The sequence below is a fragment of the Schistocerca piceifrons genome, chromosome X (genome assembly GCF_021461385.2).
Source record: "Schistocerca piceifrons isolate TAMUIC-IGC-003096 chromosome X, iqSchPice1.1, whole genome shotgun sequence".
NCBI lineage: Eukaryota > Metazoa > Arthropoda > Insecta > Orthoptera > Acrididae > Schistocerca > Schistocerca piceifrons.
The window spans coordinates 912,446,536-912,471,182 of NC_060149.1; the positions used below are offsets into that span (position 1 = coordinate 912,446,536).

Consider the following 24,647-nt stretch of genomic DNA (forward strand, 5'->3'; position numbering starts at 1 on the left):
TTTTTTGTGTGGGGAGAGATGCGCAAACTTGTTTACGCAACTCCTGTTGCATTGGAAGAGGATCTGGTTGCCCGGATAGTAGCAGCAGCAGGAACAATTCAGGATTCCCCTGGGGTTTTTGCCCGTGTCAGACAGAACATGATCCAACGGTGTAACCTTTGTTTACATGTCAATGGAGGCATTTGTGAAAATCTACTGTAATTAAAATTGGGTTGTGTTGTCTCTTGCTCATTAAAAAAATAGTAAAGTGTTTGTTGGTTTAATTAATCTGCCGCCAGAGAAATCTTCCTCTACCGGTTTTAATACTCCTCATAGGAAAAAATGACATTAGAGAAAATTATTAGTTTTGATGTCCCCTACAACCTCCCAGAGTTTGTCAGTTTAAATACTTTTCACCCTGTATAAAAAGGAGAAATGTTACAATATACCTTGAAACATTTTTGACTGATTTACCTCAGATTTTTACACGATGCTTCAGTTTTCTTTCTTGCAGTCAGTTTTAGCTACGAAAGCAGGGCATTTAAACCATTTGACAAATTGTTTTTCCCATGTATACCCTTTCAACTCATATATAATTTTAAATAAAATTTGGATACACAACAATCTGCTGTTTTGCTTTCTTCATCACAGTCAATTTTAACAGAAAACACCCCTTTACAGATTAAAACTGTGTGAAATGCTGTCGTTGAAGCTACTATCCTCACAGATGCAGCAGCTGGAGAGGTCTCTCCCATAGCTTGTATACCAATGATTCCAACTGATTTACCAACTCATCTTAAGCGACTTCAGATCCCAGTCAAGGTTTTGTTTGCAGTAATAATAAACAACTCTCTCGGTCGGGGGGGGGGGCAGATTAGGACGTATTTTCAGTTCTAATACATATGTAGCAATTGCAAAGCATTGCCAGGTCCACTAGTGATGTTTAAGAATTAAAACATCAAAGTTTAAGATTAGAATAAAATCTGTTGTGGAAATTTAACCAAGAACAGCATTCTGATATGTAGTTCCAATAAAGATTGTAAGTTGCCAATGCAACTATGTAGATCTGAAGATGATCCAGGGAGATGGAAACCAGTCATACTGTACAAATGTGCGGCTGGGACTGAACAATAAATGATGCGTGTATATTTTTTCTTATTGATGCTGAATTCTCTCATGATGAATATGTAGGCTGTAGTTAACTGAGAACATATTGTACAAAAATACTTCTCCCTCCTGATCTATTTCTTGCAAGTACTTTTTCTCTTCCACTAATTAAAAGTTCACACATTGACACATTTAGATAGTGTCTGTAGCTCTCTGTTGTTATGTCAATAGGTAAAAAAAGTAAATGAGTTGTACTGTGTTTGAAAGACTTTAAGAATTGATGGGAACTGATGTAATTTGTCTGTCTGGATACGACACAGTTATATGGGTAGAATTTTTCTGTTGTAATACTGCACAATCACATGGATAGAGAATCCAAGCACAAATGCTTGTAAACAATACTTGTCTGTTAATGTTGTGAAATATGACACTTGTAATTGTATAAGTACCCAACTGGGAAATGGGTGGATTTTTTATGAATGGTTTTGACATTTTATTGTGTCATGTGAAATACAGAAATAAATGATTGTTGATTGGTGAAGATTTTAATAAAAATTTCGTAACACAGCCTTGTAGAAAAAAATGATTTTGAGATTCTAGCTATTTACAATTTAACATCATTGATAATTTTTTTGTCAGTAAGTGGAAACTAAAGAAACACATGACTATCCTGTGGTAAATGGCTTGCCAAATCGTGATGTACAATTAATTACTTTACATATCTTTGATACATGTGCATTTGAGGGAAACATTTTGCAGACAGTGAGTGTGAGTAATGGCTAAACTATAGATTTTGGAGAAATCTTAAAAATGTTGACCAGACTGAAGCTAAGTACGAGTCATAAATTTGAGATACTTCCTCGTAAATCAGTATTAGTTTTAGTAAACAGCTATGAAAGTTAAATTAAATGTTATCAGAGAAACCTTCAATTACTTCAGGTGTAACATACCGATTTTTCACACAACAATAAATAATTTATACTTTGTTTGATGGCACAGAAGGTATTGTTGAACTGATACACTATGTACATGTAATGAAGTAGCATTTCCTAATGCATGTTAAAGCATGACTACTGTCAAAAGTTTGTACAGCATTAATAATCCACTGACTGGAAAAAAATCTCAACACGAAGAATAATTTATATAGAGTAATGAAATTTTGGGAATACGTTTGTCTAGGTAACATATTTAAGTGATTAACATTGCAAGCTCACAGGTTAATGTAAGTGCGAGATAAGCCATTGCAAATGTGAAATGTTGGCATATTAATAACCAGTGTAACTGCCAGAATGTGAATACAGACACGCATGCATTGTGTTGCACAGCTGCCTGATATAAGTTTGTGGGATGGACTGCCATGCATGTTGCACTTGGTCAGTCAATACAGGGATGGTTAATGCTGTTTGTGGAAGACACTGGAATTGTCGTCTGATGATGTCCCATATGTGCTTGATTGGAGACAAGTCTGGTGGTGGAGCAGGCTAAGGCAACATGTTGGCACTCTGTAGAGCAGGATGGGTTATAACAGCAATATGTGGGTGAGCATTATCCTGTTGGAAAACAGCTCCTGGAATGCTGTTCACGAATGGCAGCTCAGCAGATCAAATCACCAGATTGACATACAAATTTGCTGTCTGGGTGTGTGGGATAGCCACCAAAGTACTCTTGCTGTCTTAAGAAATCGCACTGTAGAGTATAACTCAAGGTGTAGGTCCATTGTATCTAGCATGCAGACAGGTTGGTTGCAAACCCTCAACTGACCTCTTCCTTACCCAACATATGGTCATCACTGACACATAGGCAGAACAATCTCTCATTAGGAAATGCAACAGACCTCCAATGAGTTCTCACTTGACACCACTGAAGTCGCAAATGACAGTGGTTTGGGGTCAGTGGAATGCATGCTGCAGGGCATCTGGCTCAGAGCTGTCCTTTGAAGTAACCGATCTGTAACAATTCATTGCATCACTGTAGTGCCAGTTGCTGTGCACGTTGCTGCAGCAGATGCAGTATGATGTCCCAGAGCTATATCTCGAACATGATGGTCTTCCCTCTCTGTAGTGCTACGGGGCTGTCCGGAGTCCGATCTTCTTGCATCTGTACATTCTCGTGACCACTGCTGCCAGCAATCGTGTGCAGTGGCTACATTTCTGCAAAACTTACCACAGCATAGCCAAAGAAACATCCAGCTTCTTGCAGCTCATTTACACAACCTCATTCAAACTCTGTGAGGTGTTGATAATGCCATCTTTGTCACCTTAAAGGCATTTTTGGCTACCATCAACTCACCACCTCCAGTCTCTAAGGAAGTAACGCTCATGACCGTCACAGTATGTATTTAAAGCAAACCTAACTTGCATGCTCATAGTGATGCTACTAGGACCACTTTCATGCAATTGGTGGTAATTTGAATAGCCATTATCTTTCAGATGTAGAAACATGCCTAACAACTTTTGTTTAACAACTGGTGTTTCCTCATTTCTTGTCCCTACAGCAAAGGGTATGCGAGAATGGTAAGTATGCTTCTTTAATAACACTGATTTTATTATGCACAACTTATTTACAATTAAATCACAGAAAGTAATAGTTCCTGACTCTTTTGGAAATACACAAAATGAAAAGCTTCTGGAGGTGGATACCTCGTGGCCAATACAGGACCATCTATGTTTGCCGAATAACTTTCACGTCAGTTCTGGAGAACACTGGTTGTAGGTACGACTGGGAAACACTCGGGTATGAACCACACTCTCATTGTACCTATATATTATCAGTTCATTCACCAAAAACATGATGACTGGTGAAATGGTAAGAGAAGACAGTCCTACATAAGGCAGATCAGAATGCTAGCCGAAAGTCATCAGTAGGTAACAACAAAGTCCGAATCACAGTCCAGGAGAAAACTGTATAGCACTGGGTTGTCATAAATAGGTACCAGAGAGCTTCCTGTGAATATTGTCTGGTTGACATATGGGAGTCTGGTGGTATGTGGCAGACCTTACATCTACTGGGGGTGTTTTGCATTGTAAGTTGGCGCCAGTTGATGTATCCTTCCACATTGCACCCAAGGGCCCCATCAGATTTATGTATAATTATATCAGGTACTCCATTTATACTTCTGGCAGGATTACAAAAAGACAACTATTGGTAAGCATACATCCGTATCTGTACTCCGCAAACCACCTTACAGTGTGTGGGACAGAGTACTTTCTGTACTCCTATCACTCCCCCTTTTGATGTTCCTGTCTTACAGGGTGCATGAAAAGAACAAATGTTGGTAAGCCTCCTTATGAGCTTGAATCTCTTAGATTTTACCTTCATGGCCTTCTCATGAGAAGTACATAGGCAGAAGCAGTGTGTTGGTTAACCCTTCCAGGAACATATGCTATCAGATTTGTAACAACAAATCGCACTGTAATGCAGAATGGTTGTCTTGTAGTGTCTGGTTTTAGATGAGCATCTCTCTCATGCTTTCGCTCTTACGGAATGAGCTTGGAGCAAAATGCACTATTCATCTTTGGATCTTTGCTCTGTCAGTCATACCTGGTAAGGGTCCCACACTGAGGAACAGTACTTAAATATCTGTTGAACAAGGGTTTTTTAAGCTACTTCCTTCATGGGTGGCCAACACTTCTTGAGGATTCTTCCAAAGAATCTGTCTGACTTCTGCTTCTTGTATGATTAGTTTTAGCTCGTTGTTCCACTAACATTGCTCCGTATTCATTTGCAATACATAACTAATGTAATTCTTATTTAAGAAACAGAACGGAGCGTGTTACTCTAGGCTGTTGAAGTAATCTGCAGTGAGATGTCACTTCATATGGCTAGGATTGGTTATGATGTGTGTTGCACAAAAATCAGTCATAGTTGTGTATTACTCATTTGTGGTGTACACAAAACTACGTTTATGTCCAAAGATTTCCCTCCATTAAGACTGACATGCAATGGTCTGTTGCTAGGAACTCTTCAATCCACTTTGGTAAATTTAAATTGTGTTTGTAATATCACAGTGCAGAATCGTATCAGATGCCCAGTGATAGTCAAGGAAGACAGCATCAACTTATGCTCTGGTATCTGCTGCCTTCTGGGCCTTGTCGCTGAATAGAGCAAGGTGGGTTTTATATGATTGTGGCTCCATGCTGATGCTTACAGAGGAGATTTTGGATCTTCAGAAAAGTCATAATGTTGGTGTTACGGTCTGCAGTCTAAAGATGTTAGTCTGTCCTGGGCAAGCTTGTTCATTTCTGCATAATTGCTGCAGCCTATGTCCATTTAAACCTGTTTGCTGTAGTCAAGCATTGGACTCCATGTACAATCCCCCCCCCCCCCCTCTCTCTCTCTCTCTCTCTCTCTCTCTCTCTCTCTCTCTCTCTCTCTCTCTCTCTCTCTCTCTCTCTCTCTCTCTCCACCCACCACTACCAGACTGACAATTCCTAGATGCCTCAGGATGTTTCCTATCAACCAGTCCCTTCTTTTAGTCTAGTTGTTCTATAAATTTCTTGTCTCCCCAATTTGATACACCCATATAATCTTTAGCACAGAACATTTCAAAATCTTCTGCTCTATTCTTGTCAGAATTGTTTGTTGTCCATGCTTCACTTCATAAGATCATAATTTGCAAGTATAAAATTTGATCCAGAATTCATGCAAGGCACGGAAAAGTTGTGACTCTAAAATATTTAATGTCCGTTACCACACGAAACTTCCTGGCAGATTAAAACTCTGTGCTGGACTCAGAATTGAACTTGGAAGCTTTGCCTTTCACGGGCAAGTGCTCTACCACGGAGTTTCTTATCAGTGCACACTCCACTGCAGAGTGAAAAGTTCATTCATTTGTCATATATTTAAAACCTAATAAATTATGTGTGATTTCCCTGATAGATTAATGTGTGCTTTGGTTAGATGCCAATGCAAGAACAGGAATTCCAAAGAAGTCAATACCTACCATCCTTTGTCTCTCAGTATGTCATTTTCCCAAATTTTTGTGAAAGGAATGTATGCAAAGGTTGTCGTTCACATTGCAATCATGGGGATAATATGGTAATTACAGTTTGAATGTCCAAAGACATATTCTACTTGGACAGCTATTTACTTATCTCTTCGCCTAGCACACAACATTTTTGAATCATCAGTTACCACCACATAGCATCTTCTGAGACTTAAAGAGTTAATTAGTTGTTGCCCATAATGTTATATTAGAGAAATTGTTTTTTGAATACAAGTCTTGGTACTCAGTCTGTGCTGCTCATATGCTTTCTTTTCCTTTTTTATTTTCTTTATTTTTACCTTCTTGAGATACGTGTTCATCCCCTCTTCTAGTTAAATTCATAGAAAATGTTATAGTTTTAGCTAAGTGACAACCATGTGCCGAAGGAACATGTGCTTGACAACTATACTAATTGGATTGTGAGAAAATTGCTATAGCAGTGATGACTTTCTTGGTTAACTAGTCAAAATGATACTAAAGTTACAAAAATTGTAAAATAAACGTAAAATAATATTAAGGAGTCTGACATTCATTTTCCGAGTTTTAAAAATTGCATTTAGTATTGTAGTATGATTAAATTTTTATGGTACTGTTGTGAAAATCTGGTTATGACATATTCCAGACCAAGCCCCAAAAGGGAGTCCAGACCACAGAGGCAGCGAGGTGCATCAAGCTCAACTTCATTCCAAGATTTCCAAGAAAGCGTCAGTGATGCATGGGATATAGGTGATGATGAATTTTGTGTTATATCAGGTTTGTTGAATTTTTTTTTGTACACCACAAACAAGTAAGAAGAGGCTGTATGCCTTGTTGCCAAGCCTTCCTCTTGGACAGCAGTTTGTCTGCTTGCATGTAAGTGACATTATTTATTGAAGAAGCTTTTCATTTGGCCTCATAATGATTATTGGATAATGTTCCTGATCCTTCTAAGATCCTTCTAAACAGAAAAATCTGTGGTGCTCCCCATAAATCAAATCTAGGACCTGTATGTTAAATGACATTTCCACCTGATTACTCATGTACAGGTATGCTGAGTGATATTGTTTTTGTTTTGAAAATGCTTCTTTTCTCATGTACTGCAATGACTGCGTGCACTTACAAAGGGACCACGCCTACACGTCATCACCAATTTCATCCAAATTTATGATATATGCAAGGATTGGTAAAAAAAAGTGACAGGATTAGTAGTTCCATATAGAAAGTTCCATTTAGAAAAAAATAGCATTTTTGGGTCACGGGAGGCATCGGCCATTTATGTTAGCGGTTGGCACAGGGAGGCATCAGCCATTTATGTTAGCGGTTGGCACAGCAGAAAGAGAGCAGAATGGTAATTCAAAGGTCATGGGATCTAGTCCCTATGCGGAAAATTTTATTTTCAATTTTTCAATTACTTACACTGCAAATAAACCATAGTAGTTCTCAGGATATTATATTTATTAATATTTTCATAAAAGGAAATGCGAAGGAAATTTTGGAATTGCAAGTAAATGTATAGTTAGGGATTGTGAGGCATACTCAAGAACTTCGTATATAAAATTAAATATATAATTTGACAGTTGATGATTTATACATGCTGGGACAGTATTCATCGTAAAAACGATGGTAACATTATTCAAAAAGATTTAGTGCTTGCAGCTGATCGTCGTTAGCTTCCATCCACGATATTTCAACTGGACAACTGCCAGCCATCCTCAGGTGAGCCATCGAAGGCTGACAAAGATGCCCTCTGTTCCGCAATATATAGCGTGCAGCGAGTATTCTGCGCATGCGTCAAAATCATATTAACAGACAAACCACACCACCTGCCAGCAGCGCCCTCGCTGGTGGAACTGCAGATCTCAGCTGTCTTCGGCGTTGTCAGTTGCCGCGGTTATCAGAGTACTCTGACGTCTTCGTCTGGAGCAGATCTTAGAGATGATGGGGTTCCACGAATTATCTAGCTGGTAGCCATTGTCACTGTTCATAAGATTGTCTGTCATGCAAATTTCCACTGATTCTTTTATGACAGAGTCCCAAAAGGATGTTGCTGTGGCCAAAATTGTTGTCTTGTCATACTCCATTGAGTGTCCAGTGGAAATGCAATGCTCAGCAATTGCAGACTTGCTAGATTGCAAAAGGCGAGTACAGCATTGATGTTCAGTGCAACGTTCTTCTACCGTTCGCAATGTTTGTTCTATATATGAAATGCCACACTGACAAGGTATTTTATAAATTCGTGCCTTCCGCAATACCAGATCGTCTTTCACTGATCCCAGCAGGTCAGAAATCTTCGATGGTGGACGGAAACTCACTTTCACTTCGAAACCGTGGAGGATTCTTGCAATAGTGAAGAAAATGTTGCCAACAAAGGGAAGAAAAGCTAAAGATTTAGTAGGCGTGCTCTCTTCTTTCTCCACTTTCTGTTTCTTTGGCTTAATTGCAAGTGCCTTGCTAATTTGCCTTGTAGAATATCCATTCTGTTTGAAAACCCTCTTCAGGTGGGCAAGCTCTTCAAGCAAACTATCTGCATCTGACACTACATGAGCTCTGTGTACCAGTGTTTTAAGTGCACTCATTGTTTGCGATGGGTGATGGCAGCTGGACGAATTTAAATACAAATCAGTATTTGTGGGCTTTCGATAAACTGAATGCCCCAGAGAGCCATCACTCTTCCATCTAACTAGCACATCCAAGAAAGGGAGGCATCCATTTTCCTCTAATTCCATGGTAAACCAAATGTTCTCCTGAATGGAGTTGAGGTGATCTAAACACTCCATTAATTTTTCTTCTCCATGAGGCCACACTACGAAAGTGTCATCCACGTACCTCCAAAAAACAGTTGGTTTGAGGGCTGCTGATTCAAGTGCTCTCTCCTCAAAATCCTCCATAAAAAGGTTGGCCACCAAGGGAGACAAGGGGCTACCCATGGCGATGCCGTCAATCTGTTCAAAATATTCTTGGTTGAACATAAAATATGTTGAGGAGAGAGCGTGGCGAAACAAAGCATTGATTCCCACCTGAAACTTATTGCCAATCAGTGCCAAGGAGTCTGCAAGGGGTACCTTTGTAAAAAGAGACACCACGTTAAAACTAACTAAAAGATCAGAAGTACTTAGACAGAGAGCCCCCAGTCTGTTGATAAAATCGGCCGAGTTTCGTATGTGATGTGGACATTTGCGTACAAATGGCCTCAGCAAAGATTGGCGAAATCGTAAGTGGGGCCCCCAATATTGCTCACTACTCCGATGGACGTGGCAATTGACAATGCCGAAGACAGCTAAGTTCTGCAGTTCCACCAGCGAGGGCGCTGCTGGCGGGCGGTGTGGTTCGTCTGTTAATATGATTTTGACGTATGCGTGGAATATTCACTGCACACTATATATTGCACAACGGAGGGCATTTTCGTCAGTCTTCGATGACTCACTTGAAGATGGCTGGCAGTTGTCCAGTCAAAATATCGCGGATGGAAGCTAACGACGACCGGCTGCAAGCCCGAAATCTTTTTGAATATTTAGTTCACCCGGAAAATTTTAAATTTTACATCAGATGGTAACATTATTTTTCCCGCCATTTTGCATATGTTGTATACATTGCATTTTTCATTTACATGATTGTTTTAAAAAGTTTCTATACAAAACAAACTGTTTGTATTCATAAAAGGTTCTCTCTTACTGCAGTTTCACAGCAAACCACACACAATGCATCATTTCGCGAAAAAAAAGGCGAGGATATATGGTGATGTACAATGGAATAAACTTTGACACAGTCTTCTTTGGGTGTGATTTCTTTTTTCCTCTCGATGGGATAAGAGTAGTTTTGAAGCTTCTTGGTCAAATTCTTTAGCTGACATTGAAATTGAACATCACAGTATTGTACTACTGTAATGGTTTCTTTTTTTTGGGGGGGGGGGGGGGGGAGGAGGAGATCACTTTAATACTGCATGATGGCTATCCTTTATCATTTGGAAATATCTTGTCATATAATTGTGGATTTGCTTGCCAGCCCCGTGAGTCAATTGACAGAAGAAAATTGTTCTCCTGCACATAGGGTTTCATCAAATAAAATTAGGCATTATCTTGGTTTATTTGCAGTGTAAGTAGCATAAAAGTTTCCGCTGAGGGACGCGATCTCTTAACCCTCGGATTACCACCCTGTACTCATACCGCTGCCTGGAAATTACGCTAACATAAATTGCTCATTCCTCACTTGACCTGCACCAAAAATACTATTTTCTTCTAAATTATTGGCCATGTGGAGCATTCATTTCTGGCCAAGTCTTGCATATAACATAAATTTGGATGAAATCTGCAATGACGAATTGGCATGGTCCCCTTGTTAAGCAGAAATGTTGTGTTTGCATATTTACACTTGAATGCAAGCTTAAACTACTTTGGTAGGATTATGTGTAAACTGTGAAACCGTAAACGAGAACTTGTTTTATCTAGATAACTAGCTGACTACCCAAAATATGCCGAGTAGGTATCTATTTCCATCTTTTGTTAGCCTATCTCCTCCTCCCCTCACTCTCTGACTCCCTAAGGGGGCACACGGTTCTTTCGTGAGTTCGTGCGTGGCACACATGGGGCCCCGAGCTATTGCAGTTAATTCTTCCTTCAAAGGCTGCATTTCCTTCACCCTGCTCTCCCTCTCTATCCTCGCTCCTTCGTCGTTTCCATCTCCTTCCCCTCTCTCGGTATTCTGATTTATGTCGACCTGGCTATCCACCTGGTTTCCTGTATTGGTTGCAGTTTTGTTCCTTTTGCCTGTTCTTTCATCCTTTTTGGCGTTTAGGTCCTGACTTGAGGTTTGACCTCCACTTCAAAATTTCCTGTTTTTAGTGTGAGCCAAATGGGGAAGAACTCCCTCCCTAGCGTCTACGATGTGGATTTCTCTGCCCCCTTCCATCCCCTCTCCCTTTCCCACAGTAGCCCCCTTCCACTCTGCTAGGTCACCAGCATGTGTAGCCAGTCTATGTGGTGGGGCTGTTATGTACCCATATGGCTGACCCCCCCCCTGACAACACAGGGATCACACTACTGATACCTGAGCTGTTCCCTCCACATGTATGCCAAGGAGTGGTTGCTTATCTTCTTGGAGCATCGGAACTCCCGGCAATGGCTGCCATGCCAGATGGCCCTTGCTGTGGCTGGATGGTCCCCATGGGGAGAACCTCTAGTCGGAGTGGATGGTATCAGGGCAGATGCTTGGCACATGAAGCGTATCGAGCTGCAAAAATCTGTCCATTCTCAAATGGCCATCTCTTCGAATGGTGAAGGATCATTGAATGCTGCTTTGTATGACCCAGCAACATTCCCTTCCCTGGCTACACCATGGGATGAGGGCCAGGCTCGCCATCTTGGGATGAAACCCTATTCCCCATTACCTCGTGTGTACTAGGACGGATGGGGACACATTCAGTGGCACAAAGCCATTGCTTTTCGTGGAAAATATCGAGGAAAATGTTGGTGAAGTGGAGTCTCTTAGTAAGATGTGGTCGCGCTCCCTGTTGATCAAAGCTTCTTCTGCCACCCAATCCGCAGCTGTTCATGCCTGTGATCATCTTAGCAGTGTCTTTGTGTCTATCACTCCTCACCAATCTCTGAATATGGACCAGGGAGTAATTTTTCATAGGGACCTCCTCTTGCAAACTAATCTGGAGCGGTGTGGCATTCATTTTGTTCAACATGTGCAGAAGGCTCGCAAAGACAACCATACCGATACTGGTGCCTTCATTCTGGCTTTCGAGGGGATACCCTCCCAGAGAAGATCAAGGTTATGTGCTACAGATGTGACGTGAAGCCGTACGTCCCTCCACCTATGAGGTGCTTTTGGTGCTTAAATTTTGGGCACGTCTTCCCACTGTACGGCGGACCCTTTGTGTGGTGACTGTGGCCTCCCACTCCATGAGGGAAGCCCCTGTGTTCCACCACCTGTGTGTGTCAATTGTGCTGACCGCCACTCCCCTCGTCCCCCTGCGGGTTCGGGGGTTAGAATAGGCCCGCGGTATTCCTGCCTGTCGTAAGAGGCGACTAAAAGGAGTCTCCAATGTTTCGGCCTTATGTGATGGTCCCCTCTCGGGTTTGACCTCCATCTTTCTAAATTATTCCGAAGAGTGAGCCAATTGGGGAAGGGCACCTTACATGGTGCACTGTATCCGTCGTGCATTGAGACCTTTAGCCGGCTTTTTCGTCATTGCCATGGTGTCCCGCTCGTTTTCCATCTCTTGGGCGATGATACGTCCCTCGGTGTGATTACCACGCTGCATTCTGCAGTGTTGCTTTTCACTGCGACGACGACCTTGGACATTTTTGCACCTAAGATCCAGCACAGTAGCCAGTCCGTTGTGGTGGGGCCGCCATGTACCCTGTTGGTTGTAGCCACCTGACAACACAGGGATCGCTCTACTGATGCCTGCGCCGTTAACTCCCCACATATGCCAAGGAGTAGATGCCCATCTCCCTGGGGCATCGGGACTACCGGCAATGGCCATCCTGCCAGGTGGCCTTTGCTGTGGCTGGGTGGCGCCCGTGGGGAGGGCCCTTGGTCGGAGTAGGTGGCATCAGGGTGGATGACACGCAGTGAAGCGTGGCACATCTTCTCTTGCTGGTGGCCAGCCACCAGCAGTCTCTAAGCGTTCAAGGGCCCATTTTAAAGGTAACGTTTATGACCCCAAATCGTTCCCCTCCCTCGCCACACCATGGGAGGAACAAAAGGCATTGAATGAAAGTGAGATGTATTCGCCCAGATATCTTGTCTGTACCAGAGCTGATGGGGAATCTTTTATATCCGTGAAGCCTCAGTTCTTTGTAGAGCATTTAGAGGACAAGTTTGGGTAAGTGGAGGGCTTGTCCAAGATGCGGTTCGGATCGGTGTTGATAAAAACGGCATCCTCCGCCCAGTCGCGGGCCTTGCTCGCTTGTACTAAGCTGGGGGATGTCTCCGTAACTATCACGCCCCATAAAAGTCTGAATATGGTCCAGGGCATTATCTTCCACAGGGATCTCCTTTTACAGTCCGATGACGAGATGCGCGCCAACTTGGAGCGACAAGGTGTCCATTTCGTCCGGCGCGTCCACCGGGGTCCGAGGGATCGTCAAGTTGCCACCGGTGCCTTCATCTTGGCCTTCGAGGGTGACACGTTACCTGAGAAGGTCAAGGGTATGGTGTACTGTTGTGATGTCAAGCCATATATCCCTCCCCCGATGCGGTGCTTCAAGTGTTGGAAGTTCGGCCATATGTCTTCACGCTGTGCTTCCGACCTCGTCTGTCGTGATTGCGGTCGACCATCCCATCCTGATCATCCCTGTGCCCCGCCTCCAATCTGTGTGAACTGTGGTGCGCACCATCCGCCTTGCTTGCCGGACTGTCCGATTCTGCAGAAGGAGCGGAAGATCATGGAAATCAAGACTCTTGACCGCCTGACGTACACTGAGGCGAAGCGGAAATATGATCGGCTTCATCCAGTGCGCATGATATCATCTTATGCCGCTACTGTCACTCCTGCTACAGTTCCATCCGCTGCAGTCAGCTCTCAGAGTTGAAGGCCCACACCTGCCCCCTTGATGGTGGTGGGGGGGGGGGGGTCACTAAACTCCCTGTTGCTCCTGCTCTATCTACTTCAGGAGCAACACCCCCCCCCCCCCCCCCCCAACCATCGGGGACATCAGTTCCCCCTTCCCAGCCGGAGAAGCGTAAGTCTTCTTCGGCTCCTCTCGCCAGGAAGGGATCCCTTGGGGATCTCCCTTCACAAGTTCCGACCGGTACAAAAGCAGACAGCCACAAGTGGCCCAAACAACCACCGGTCCCTGGTCATAGGGCCTCACGGTCGTCGTCTGTCCCTGAGACTGACCCAGTGAAGCCCTCTCAGCCTGATCCACCGAAGGTACAGCGAGAAAAACAGAAGAAGAAGAAGAAGAAGAAGAAGAAGAAAGTCCCCAAGGCTAACGACGTTACAAGCTCTGTGTCTGAGGACGAGGTGGAGATTCTGGTGTCCGCTGAGGACCTCGACCTCGCCTTGGGTAGCACTAGCACCGGTGCTCAATTGGAGACAGCAGGTGACCCAGCGGCGTAATCTGCCTTCCAAGTCCCGTCACACCTTTCTCAGACATGGACAATACCATCCTCCAGTGGAAATGCAGCGGTTTTTTCCACCATCTAGCTGAGCTTCGACAACTTATCAGCCTTCACCCTTTCTTCTGCATTGCTCTTCAGGAAACTTGGTTTCCAGCAATGCGTACCCCCGCCCATGCATTTCCGTGTGGCCCATGGCTCGTTCTTGGCCATCGATCTCTCTCTTTGCAGCCCCGGACTTGTCCCGTCCCTCCACTGGAGAGTGCATCCTGACCTGTGTGGTAGTGACCATTTTCCCATCTATTTGTCACTGCCCCAGTGTTATTCTTCTGGGCGCCTGCCCCGCTGGGCTCTCCACAGGGCTGACTGGCCGGCTTTTACTTCCGCTGCAACCATTGAGTCTCCCCCACCGGGTGACATTGACGAGGTGCTCCGTGTCCTAACCACGTCCATCATTTCGGCGGCCGAGGCTCCCATCCCCCGCTCTTCTGGACGCCCTCGGAGGAAGGCTGTACCCTGGTGGTCGCCGGAGATTGCTGAGGCTATTCGCGACCATCGGCGGGCTCTCCAGCGTCATAGGCGGCACCCGTCTCTCGAGACCCTCATCGCCTTTAAGAGGCTCCGTGCCTTGGCCCGTCGTCTTATTGCACGGCGTAAGCAGGAGTGCTGGGAGAGGTATGTCTCCTCCTTGGGCTCCCGTGTCTCCCCCTCGCTCGTGTGGTCCCGGATCCGCCGGATTTACGGATACCAGACCCCTATGGGTGTCCCTGGGATCTCCTTGATCTCCTTGGACGGCGCTGTCTGCACGGACGCTGCCGCCATTGCTGAAAACCTTGCTGCGCACTTTGCTGAGAGCTCTGCCCCTGCAACTTATCCCCCTGCCTTTCGCTCTCTAAAGGAGCGAGCCGAGCAGACGCCGTTATCATCCCACACGTGTCGTTCTGAAAAATACAATGCTCCTTTCAGCAAGAGGGAATTCCTCGCTGCCCTCGCCGATTGCCCTGATACAGCACCAGGACCAGACTGCATCCACGCACAGATGCTGAAGCATCTCTCCAGGGACTGCCAGAGACACATCCTCACCATCCTCGCATTTGGAGTGAGGGCGTGTTCCCGTGGCAATGGCGAGAGGGTCTTATTGTCCCCATCTTGAAACCCGGTGCAGACCCACTGGCGGTGGACAGCTATCGTCCCATTACCCTCACCAACGTTTTGTGCAAATTGCTCGAACGTATGGTGGGGCGGCATTTGTGTTGGGTCCTTGAGTTGCGCGGTCTCCTCGCTCCATCCCAGGGTGGCTTCCGTCGGGGCCGGTCTGCAGCGGACAATTTGGTGCGGCTGGAATCTGCTATCCGTATGGCCTTTGCCCGACGTCAGCATCTCGTTGCTGTCTTTTTTGATCTGCGGAAGGCGTATGACACCACATGGAAGCATCACATCCTTGCTACGTTGCATGAGTGGGGTCTTCGTGGTCAGCTCCCGGCTTTTCTTCAAACCTTTTTATTGCGCCGCTCTTTCCGGGTGCAAGCCGCCTCTAGTTCATCTTATATACAGGAAAATGGGGTCCCGCAGGGCTCGGTGTTGAGCGTCTCCTTATTTCTAGTGGCCATTAATGGTCTGGCTGCAGCCGTGGGGTCGTCGGTGTCTCCTTCTTTGTATGCCGACGACTTCTGCATCTCATTTGGCTCCACGACTACGGGAGTCGCCGAACGCAGGCTGCAAGTAGCCGTTCCCAAGGCAGCATCATGGGCTCTAACTCATGGTTTTCAGTTCTCTGCAGCCAAGACTTGAGTTATGCACTTCTGCAGGCGTCGGACGGTCCACCCTCATCCTGAACTTTACCTCGACGGCCACCTGCTTGAAGTGGTGGACACTTGCCGCTTCTTAGGACTCGTCTTTGATGCCCGGCTCACATGGGTTCCTCATATTACTCAGCTGAAGCAAAAGTGCTGGCGACACCTCAACGCCCTCCGCTGCCTGAGCGACACATCTTGGGGTGCGGATTGCTGCACGCTGTTGCGATTATACAGAGCCCTTGTGCAGTCCAGGCTTGATTATGGGAGCCTGGCCTATGGATCTGCATCACCCTCAGTGTTGAAGTTGTTAGACCCCCATACACCACTGTGGGGTTCGGCTTGCAACTGGCGCTTTTCGTACGAGCCCCGTGGATAGTCTACTGGTGGAGGCCGGGGTTCCCCCGCTGCGGATTCGCCGCCATCGACTGCTCGCCGACTATGCTGTCCACGTGCATTGCTCGCCCGGCCATCCCAATCGTCGCCTGCGTTTCCCTGCCATGGTCCTCCATCTGCCCGAACGGCGACCTCGGTCTGGGCATTCCATAGCTGTCCGCGTCCAGTCCCTGCTGTCGGAACTTCTGCCTCCCTTCTGGGTCCGTGCACCTACGCTTCCCTGGTGTTTGCCCCAGCCGTCCGTCCGTCTGGACTTGGCACAGGGACCCAAGGGCTCAGTTCCGCCTGTGGCCCTCCGTCGCCGTTTTCTTTCGCTCCTCGCCTCATTTTCGGGCTGTGAGGCTGTCTTCACTGATGGTTCCCTGGTTGATGGTCACACTGCCTACGCTTTTGCTCACGCTGCCCATGTTGAACAGCGCTCCTTGCCGGCTGGCTGCAGTATTTTTACTGCAGAGCTGGTGGCCATATTGCGCGCCCTTGAGCATATGCGTTCCTGCTCAGGTACGTCCATCGTCATCTGCAGTGACTCCCTGAACAGCCTCCAGGCCATTGACCGCTGCTATCCCTCTTCTCCTGTGGTATCCTCTATTCGGGAGTCTGTTTCCGCCATTACCCGCTCTGGTCGTTCGGTGGTCTTTATTTGGACGCCAGGTCATGTTGGCATCCCGGGGAACGAACGTGTTGACAGGCTGGCCAAAGGGGCGATCAACGCCCCAGCTTTGGAGATCGGCCTCATGGCTCGCGATCAGCAGCTGGTGTTGCGCCGTAAGGTACTTGGGATGTGGACTGCTGAGTGGCGTGGCATGACATCCTCTAATAAACTGCGGGCTGTCAAGGAGACGACCGATGTGTGGCGCTCCTCCCTGCGGGCTTCTCGCAGGGACTCTGTCATCCTGTGTCGGCTGTGCATCGGCCATACCTACCTGATGCACGGTCATCTTTTGTGTCAGGAGGATCCCCCCGTGTCGGTGTGAGTCCCGGCTGACGGTCGCCCACATTTTGTTGGAGTGTCCCCGACTGCGCTTCCTCCGGCTGTCTTTTAATCTCCCAGGCACTTTGCCTTTGCTTTTATGTGACGATGCCTCCATGACTGATGACGTTTTAAATTTTATCCGTGGTAGTCCTTTTTATGGTTCCATTTAGGGAGGTCCTGCACCTTCCCCTGTCTGTGTCTTTTGTCTACATCTACATCTACATTGATACTCCGCAAGCCACCCAACGGTGTGTGGCGGAGGGCACTTTACGTGCCACTGTCATTACCTCCCTTTCCTGTTCTAGTCGCGTATGGTTCGCGGGAAGAACGACTGTCTGAAAGCCTCCGTGCGCGCTGTAATCTCTCTAATTTTACATTCGTGATCTCCTCGGGAGGTATAAGTAGGGGGAAGCAATATATTCGATACCTCATCCAGAAACGCACCCTCTCGAAACCTGGCGAGCAAGCTACACCGCGATGCAGAGCGCCTCTCTTGCAGAGTCTGCCACTTGAGTTTATTAAACATCTCCGTAACGCTATCACGGTTACCAAATAACCCTGTGACGAAACGCGCCGCTCTTCTTTGGATCTTCTCTATCTCCTCCGTCAGACCGATCTGGTACGGATCCCACACTGATGAGCAATACTCAAGTATAGGTCGAACGAGTGTTTTGTAAGCCACCTCCTTTGTTGATGGACTACATTTTCTAAGCACTCTCCCAATGAATCTCAACCTGGTACCCGCCTTACCAACAATTAATTTTATATGATCATTCCACTTCAAATCGTTCCGCACGCATACTCCCAGATATTTTACAGAAGTAACTGCTACCAGTGTTTGTTCCGCTATCATATAATCATACAATAAAGGATCCTTCTTTCTATGTATTCGCAATACATTACATTTGTCTATGTTAAGGGTCAGTTGCCACTCCCTGCACCAAGTGCCTATCCGCTGTAGATCTTCCTGCATTTCGCTACAATTTTCTAATGCTGCAACTTCTCTGTATAGTACAGCATCATCCGCGAAAAGCCGCATGGAACTTACGACACTATCTACTAGATCATTTATATATATTGTGAAAAGCAATGGTCCCATAACACTCCCCTGTGGCACGCCAGAGGTTACTTTAACGTCTGTAGACGTCTCTCCATTGATAACAACATGCTGTGTTCTGTTTGCTAAAAACTCTTCAATCCAGCCACACAGCTGGTCTGATATTCCGTAGGCTCTTACTTTGTTTATCAGGCGACAGTGCGGAACTGTATCGAACGCCTTCTGGAAGTCAAGAAAAATAGCATCTACCTGGGAGCCTGTATCTAATATTTTCTGGGTCTCACACGATCGCTGTTTCCGGAATCCATGTTGATTCCTACAGAGTAGATTCTGGGTTTCCAGAAATGACATGATACGCGAGCAAAAAACATGTTCTAAAATTCTACAAGAGATCGACGTCAGAGATATAGGTCTATAGTTTTGCGCATCTGCTCGACGACCCTTCTTGAAGACTGGGACTACCTGTGCTCTTTTCCAATCATTTGGAACCCTCCGTTCCTCTAGAGACTTGCGGTACACGGCTGTTAGAAGGGGGGCAAGTTCTTTCGCGTACTCTGTGTAGAATCGAATTGGTATCCCATCAGGTCCAGTGGACTTTCCTCTATTGAGTGATTCCAGTTGCTTTTCTATTCCTTGGACACTTATTTCTATGTCAGCCACTTTTTCGTTTGTGCAAGGATCTAGAGAAGGAACCGCAGTGCGGTCTTCCTCTGTGAAACAGCTTTGGAAAAAGGTGTTTAGTATTTCAGCTTTACGCGTGTCATCCTCTGTTTCAATGCCATCATCATCCCGTAGTGTCTGGATATGCTGTTTCGAGCCACTTACTGATTTAACGTAAGACCAGAACTTCCTAGGATTTTCTGTCAAGTCGGTACATAGAATTTTACTTTCGAATTCAATGAACGCTTCACGCATAGCCCTCCTTACGCTAACTTTAACATCGTTTAGCTTCTGTTTGTCTGAGAGGTTTTGGCTGCGTTTAAACTTGGAGTGGAGCTCTCTTTGTTTTTGCAGTAGTTTCCTAACTTTGTTGTTGTACCACGGTGGGTTTTTCCCGTCCCTCACAGTTTTACTCGGCACGTACCTGTCTAAAACGCATTTTATGATTGCCTTGAACTTTTTCCATAAACACTCAACATTGTCAGTGTCGGAACAGAAATTTTCGTTTTGATCTGTTAGGTAGTCTGAAATCTGCCTTCTATTACTCTTGCTAGACAGATAAACCTTCCTCCCTTTTTTTATATTCCTATTAACTTCCATATTCAGGGATGCTCCAATGGCCTTATGATCACTGATTACCTGTTCTGTACATACAGAGTCGAAAAGTTCGGGTCTGTTTGTTATCAGTAGGTCCAAGATGTTATCTCCACGAGTCGGTTCTCTGTTTAATTGCTCGAGGTAATTTTTGGATAGTGCACTCAGTATCATGTCACTCGATGCTCTGTCCCTACCACCCGTCCTAAACATCTGAGTGTCCCAGTCTATATCTGGTAAATTGAAATCTCCACCTAAGACTATAACTTGCTGAGAAAATTTATGTGAAATGTATTCCAAATTTTCTCTCAGTTGTTCTGCCACTAATGCTGCTGAGTCGGGAGGTCGGTAAAAGGAGCCAATTATTAACCTAGTTCGGTTGTTTAGTGTAACCTCCACCCATAATAATTCACAGGAACTATCCACTTCTACTTCACTACAGGATAAACTACTACTAACAGCGACGAACACTCCACCACCGGTTGCATGCACTCTATCCTTTCTAAACACCGTCTGTACCTTTGTAAAAATTTCGGCAGAATTTATCTCTGGCTTAAGCCAGCTTTCTGTACCTATAACGATTTCAGCTTCGGTGCTTTCTATCAGCGCTTGAAGTTCCGGTACTTTACCAACGCAGCTTCGACAGTTGACAATTACAATACCGATTGCTGCTTGGTCCCCGCATGTCCTGACTTTGCCCCGCACCCGTTGAGGCTGTTGCCCTTTCTGTACTTGCCCAAGGCCATCTAACCTAAAAAACCGCCCAGCCCACGCCACACAACCCCTGCTACCCGTGTAGCCGCTTGTTGCGTGTAGTGGACTCCTGACCTATCCAGCGGAACCTGAAACCCCACCAACCTATGGCGCAAGTCGAGGAATCTGCAGCCCACACGGTCGCAGAACCGTCTCAGCCTCTGATTCAGACCCTCCACTCGGCTCTGTACCAAAGGTCCGCAGTCAGTCCTGTCGACGATGCTGCAGATGGTGAGCTCTGCTTTCATCGCGCTAGCGAGACTGGCAGTCTTCACCAAATCAGATAGCCGCCGGAAGCCAGAGAGGATTTCCTCCGATCCATGGCGACACACATCATTGGTGCCGACATGAGCGACCACCTGCAGATAGGTGCACCCTGTACCCTTCATGGCATCCGGAAGGACCCTTTCCACATCTGGAATGACTCCCCCCGGTATGCACACGGAGTGCACATTGGTTTTCTTCCCCTCTCTTGCTGCCATTTCCCTAAGGGGCCCCATTACGCGCCTGACGTTGGAGCTCCCAACTACCAGTAAGCCCACCCTCTGCAACTGCCCGGATTTTGCAGACTGAGGGGCAACCTCTGGAACAGGACAAGCAGCCATGTCAGGCCGAAGATCAGTATCAGCCTGAGACAGAGCCTGAAACCGGTTCGTCAGACAAACTGGAGAGGCTTTCTGTTCAGCCCTCCGGAATGTCTTTTGCCCCCTGCCACACCTTGAAACGACCTCCCACTCTACCACAGGTGAGGGATCAGCCTCAATGCGGGCAGTATCCCGGGCAACCACAGTCGTAGTCCGATCAGGGGATGCGTGGGACGAGCTGGCCGTCCCCGACAAACCCCCATCCGGACCCCCACAGTGATGCCCATTGGCAACAGCCTCAAGCTGTGTGACCGAAGCCAACACTGCCTGAAGCTGGGAGCGAAGGGATGCCAACTCAGCCTGCATCCGAACACAGCAGTTGCAGTCCCTATCCATGCTAAAAACTGTTTTGCAAAAAACGTCTGAACTAATCTACAGAGAGCGCAAACAAATCAACAAAATTTAAACGGTTATTAAAATACAAGATTGCCTAGTAAATGCAGTAATGCTGCTACTTGCGCACTGCTGACACTGCTCGGCGGCGGAAGGAGACTAAGCGAAATTACACTATTCGGGTACTAAAACGTGATGCTACACTCTCAAATACTATAAAACGCCCGAAATTTATGAATTAAACAATGCAAGTACCAAAAACACGCAAAGAAATTAAGAATTAAACTATGTAACAAACGAGTGAGCTAGGAGTATACGACTTGCTGCTCAGCTGCTTATCCAACGGCGGCAGGGAGCACACTGACTGTGACTAACCGACACTGGCCGTTCAAAACAAAAACAGTAGACAAACGACTACGCGAATTTACACTATTCAGGCACTAAAACGCGATGCTACAACTCTCAAATACTATAATACGCCCGAAATTTATGAATTAAACAATGCAAGTACCAAAAACACGCAAAGAAATTAAGAATTAAACTATGTAACAAACGAGTGAGCTAGGAGTATATGACTTGCTGCTCAGCTGCTTATCCAACGTCTCTCAATATTTGTGGCTGTTTTGGTGTGTCGTCGGATGGTTGACTCTTTCCCTTTTTTTTTGTTCTCATGGTCAGTCAACCAGTCTCCGGCCATCTTCTTTTCTTCTGTTTCTTTCTGTCTGGTGTTCATCTGTACTCTTCGTGTCTGTAGTGTTCGTTGCCGCATTTGTGTTCTTTTAGGGCCTGGGGGGAGTCTCCTTGGGGTTTTACCTGCTTTGTGGTTTTGGAATGGGGGACTGATGACCTTCGCTGTTTAGTCCCCCTTAAACATCGCAATAACCACCACCACCACCACCACCACCACCACCACCACTCCCCTCGCTCGCTGGATTGCTCGGCTTGCAAGAGAGACAAGAAGAACCAAGAATACAAGTCCCTGGATCGCCTGTCTTGTGCTGAGGCTCGCCAAAAGTATGAGAGACTCCATTCAGTGTCTCTATCTTCAACTTTTGCCTCTGTTACTCCATTTCTTCCTCCTCCCTCGTCCTTACCCCAGCCCTGTCCCCCTCTCCTCTCCACCTCCCCTGCAGCTCCCATGACCTCCCGTCAGGGAGCCTCTCCCTCTCCCAGGCCAAAGAAGTGTCCCCTTCTTCAGCATCTGACGGTGATTGGGCTCCCTCCTGGGACACCTCTCCTTGGTCTCTCTCAGGCCAGAAGATTCTTACCACCACTCGGCCATGAGGCGCACCATCTGTGCGCCCCCCAGGTCACCCGCTCTGGTTCTAGATCTTGCAGAAGCCTGTATCCCCCTATGCCCTGCCCCGCTCCACCTCAGAAAGAGAAGAAGAAGAAGAAACATAAATCCCAAGACAAGATGCCCCCAGTGGTGCCATCTCCCCCCTCACAACCTGAGTCTAATATCTTATTTATTGATTTCACGCCATTCTTGTCGGTGACAACTACTGATAGAGTGACCTGACCTCCTCTTTGGCTTCTTCATGTTTAATTTGGACTCTCGCCACATGATCACCCAGTGGAATTGCAACAGATACCATTGTCACCTACCAGAAATGCAATGTCTTGTCTCCTCCTATTCTGTGTTCTGTCTTGTTCTTCAAGAAACTCATTTTCATAATGACCACTCTACAACATTTCATGGTTATCGGGCATCCTGTCAGAAACATGCTGGCCCCGGAGTAGTATCTGGTGGGATCTGCATTTTGGTTCGCTCCGATGTCATTAGTGACTGGATCCCCGTACGTACCAACTTGGAAGCGATAGTGGTTCGAGTGCAAAGGACTCTGGCTAACACCATTTGCAATGTCTACCTCCCTACAGGTAGGCCACTTCCTTACATTGCACTGTCTACCTTAATCCAGCAACTCCTGCCCTGTTTCTCCTCCTTGGTGACTTCAGTGCCTACCAACCACTGTGGGTGAGTGTCACTTCAACGTGTAGGGGTATCCTAATTGACCAATTTATCATGGACCTCGATTTGCGTCTCCTCAATGATGGTTCCCCTACCCACTTCAGTGCCACTCATGGCATCTTCTCTGCTATCAGTCTTACGATCTCCTTCCCTGCTCTCGTGGCTTCCCTACATTGGTCATCCCCTGATGACCTTGGTGACAGTGAACACTTTCTATTGATTCTATCATTCCTCTGCTGCCGCCAGTCAGACAGGCCCCCACGTTGGGCATTCCGCCAGGCCAGTTGGCCTTTATATACGTCTGCTGTGAACTTTGACACCTCCCTTTCGAATTCTATTTCTGTAGTTGTGCAAAGCATCTTTGCCACTATTCCTCATGCTGCTGGCACTGCTGTCCCTCTATTTACAGGTCCCCCTCTTCATTGACCGGTACCGTGGTGGACTAAGGATGTCACAGTCACTGTCCACAACTGCCAACGGGCACTGCATCGATTTAAGCGACACTCTTCACAGGCAAATGTCCTCACTTTTAAGCATCTCCGTGCTAGGGCTCATTACCTTATTAGACGGAGTAAAAAGGAATGCTGGGAGTGCCATGTTTCCTCCCTAGGGATGTATGCCTCTTCATTGCAGGTTTGGTCCAAGCCCCATGGCTCTCTGGGCCACCAGCTACAGTCAACTTTCCAGGGCCCGAACCTCCTAGGTGCTCCGTGCTCTGATCCATTGGTCCTCACAAAACACCTCGTGACACATTTTCCGATGGCATCGTTGTCCTCTTCCTACCCTACTTCCTTTCTCTGGCAGAAACCCAGAGTAGAACAGACCCCCTTCTGTTTCGTCCTGCACTAAGTTGAGCTCTATAATGTGCCCTTCACTGAATGGAAATTGGTGCAGGCTCTTAGCTCTTCATGAGACACAGCCCCAGGCCCAGATTTCATCCACAACCAGATGATCCAACACTTGGATGTTCCCCAGAGGCAACAGCTCCTCGGGGTCTTCAGCCACATTTGGCTCACGAATGCTTTTCCGTCACAATGGTGAGACAGTATAGTTATCCCTGTCCTTAAGCCTGGGGAAAACCCAACGTCTCGAGACAGCTACCACCCAATTAGCCTGATGAATGTACTTTGTTAACTGCTCGAAAGGATGGTCAGCTTCAGATTATGTTGGGTACTTGAGTCTCAGGACCTTTTGTCCCCGTATCATTGTGGCTTCCGGGCAGTGCAATCTCCAACTGACCATTTACTCCAATTGGAATCAGCCATCCGGCAGGATTGTACTCACCGCCGGCACCTTGTCGTTATCTTCTTTTATCTACATAAGGCGTAAGACATGGCTTGGCACCATCACATT

At 46.4% G+C, this 24,647-nt stretch overlaps 1 protein-coding gene across 3 annotated transcripts in view; it reads left to right on the forward strand.

The window, feature by feature from the left end:
• Positions 1 to 24,647, forward strand: part of LOC124722712 (TBC1 domain family member 22B) — a 143,296-nt gene that overhangs the window by 16,223 nt on the left and 102,426 nt on the right. For 2 of the 3 annotated variants that reach the window (XM_047247853.1, XM_047247854.1), the window contains exon 3: positions 6,693 to 6,823. In XM_047247853.1, coding sequence (XP_047103809.1) covers positions 6,693 to 6,823 — 131 coding nt within the window. The remainder of the gene's footprint in view (positions 1 to 6,692; positions 6,824 to 24,647) is intronic. The other variant, XM_047247855.1, reaches the window with a different exon arrangement.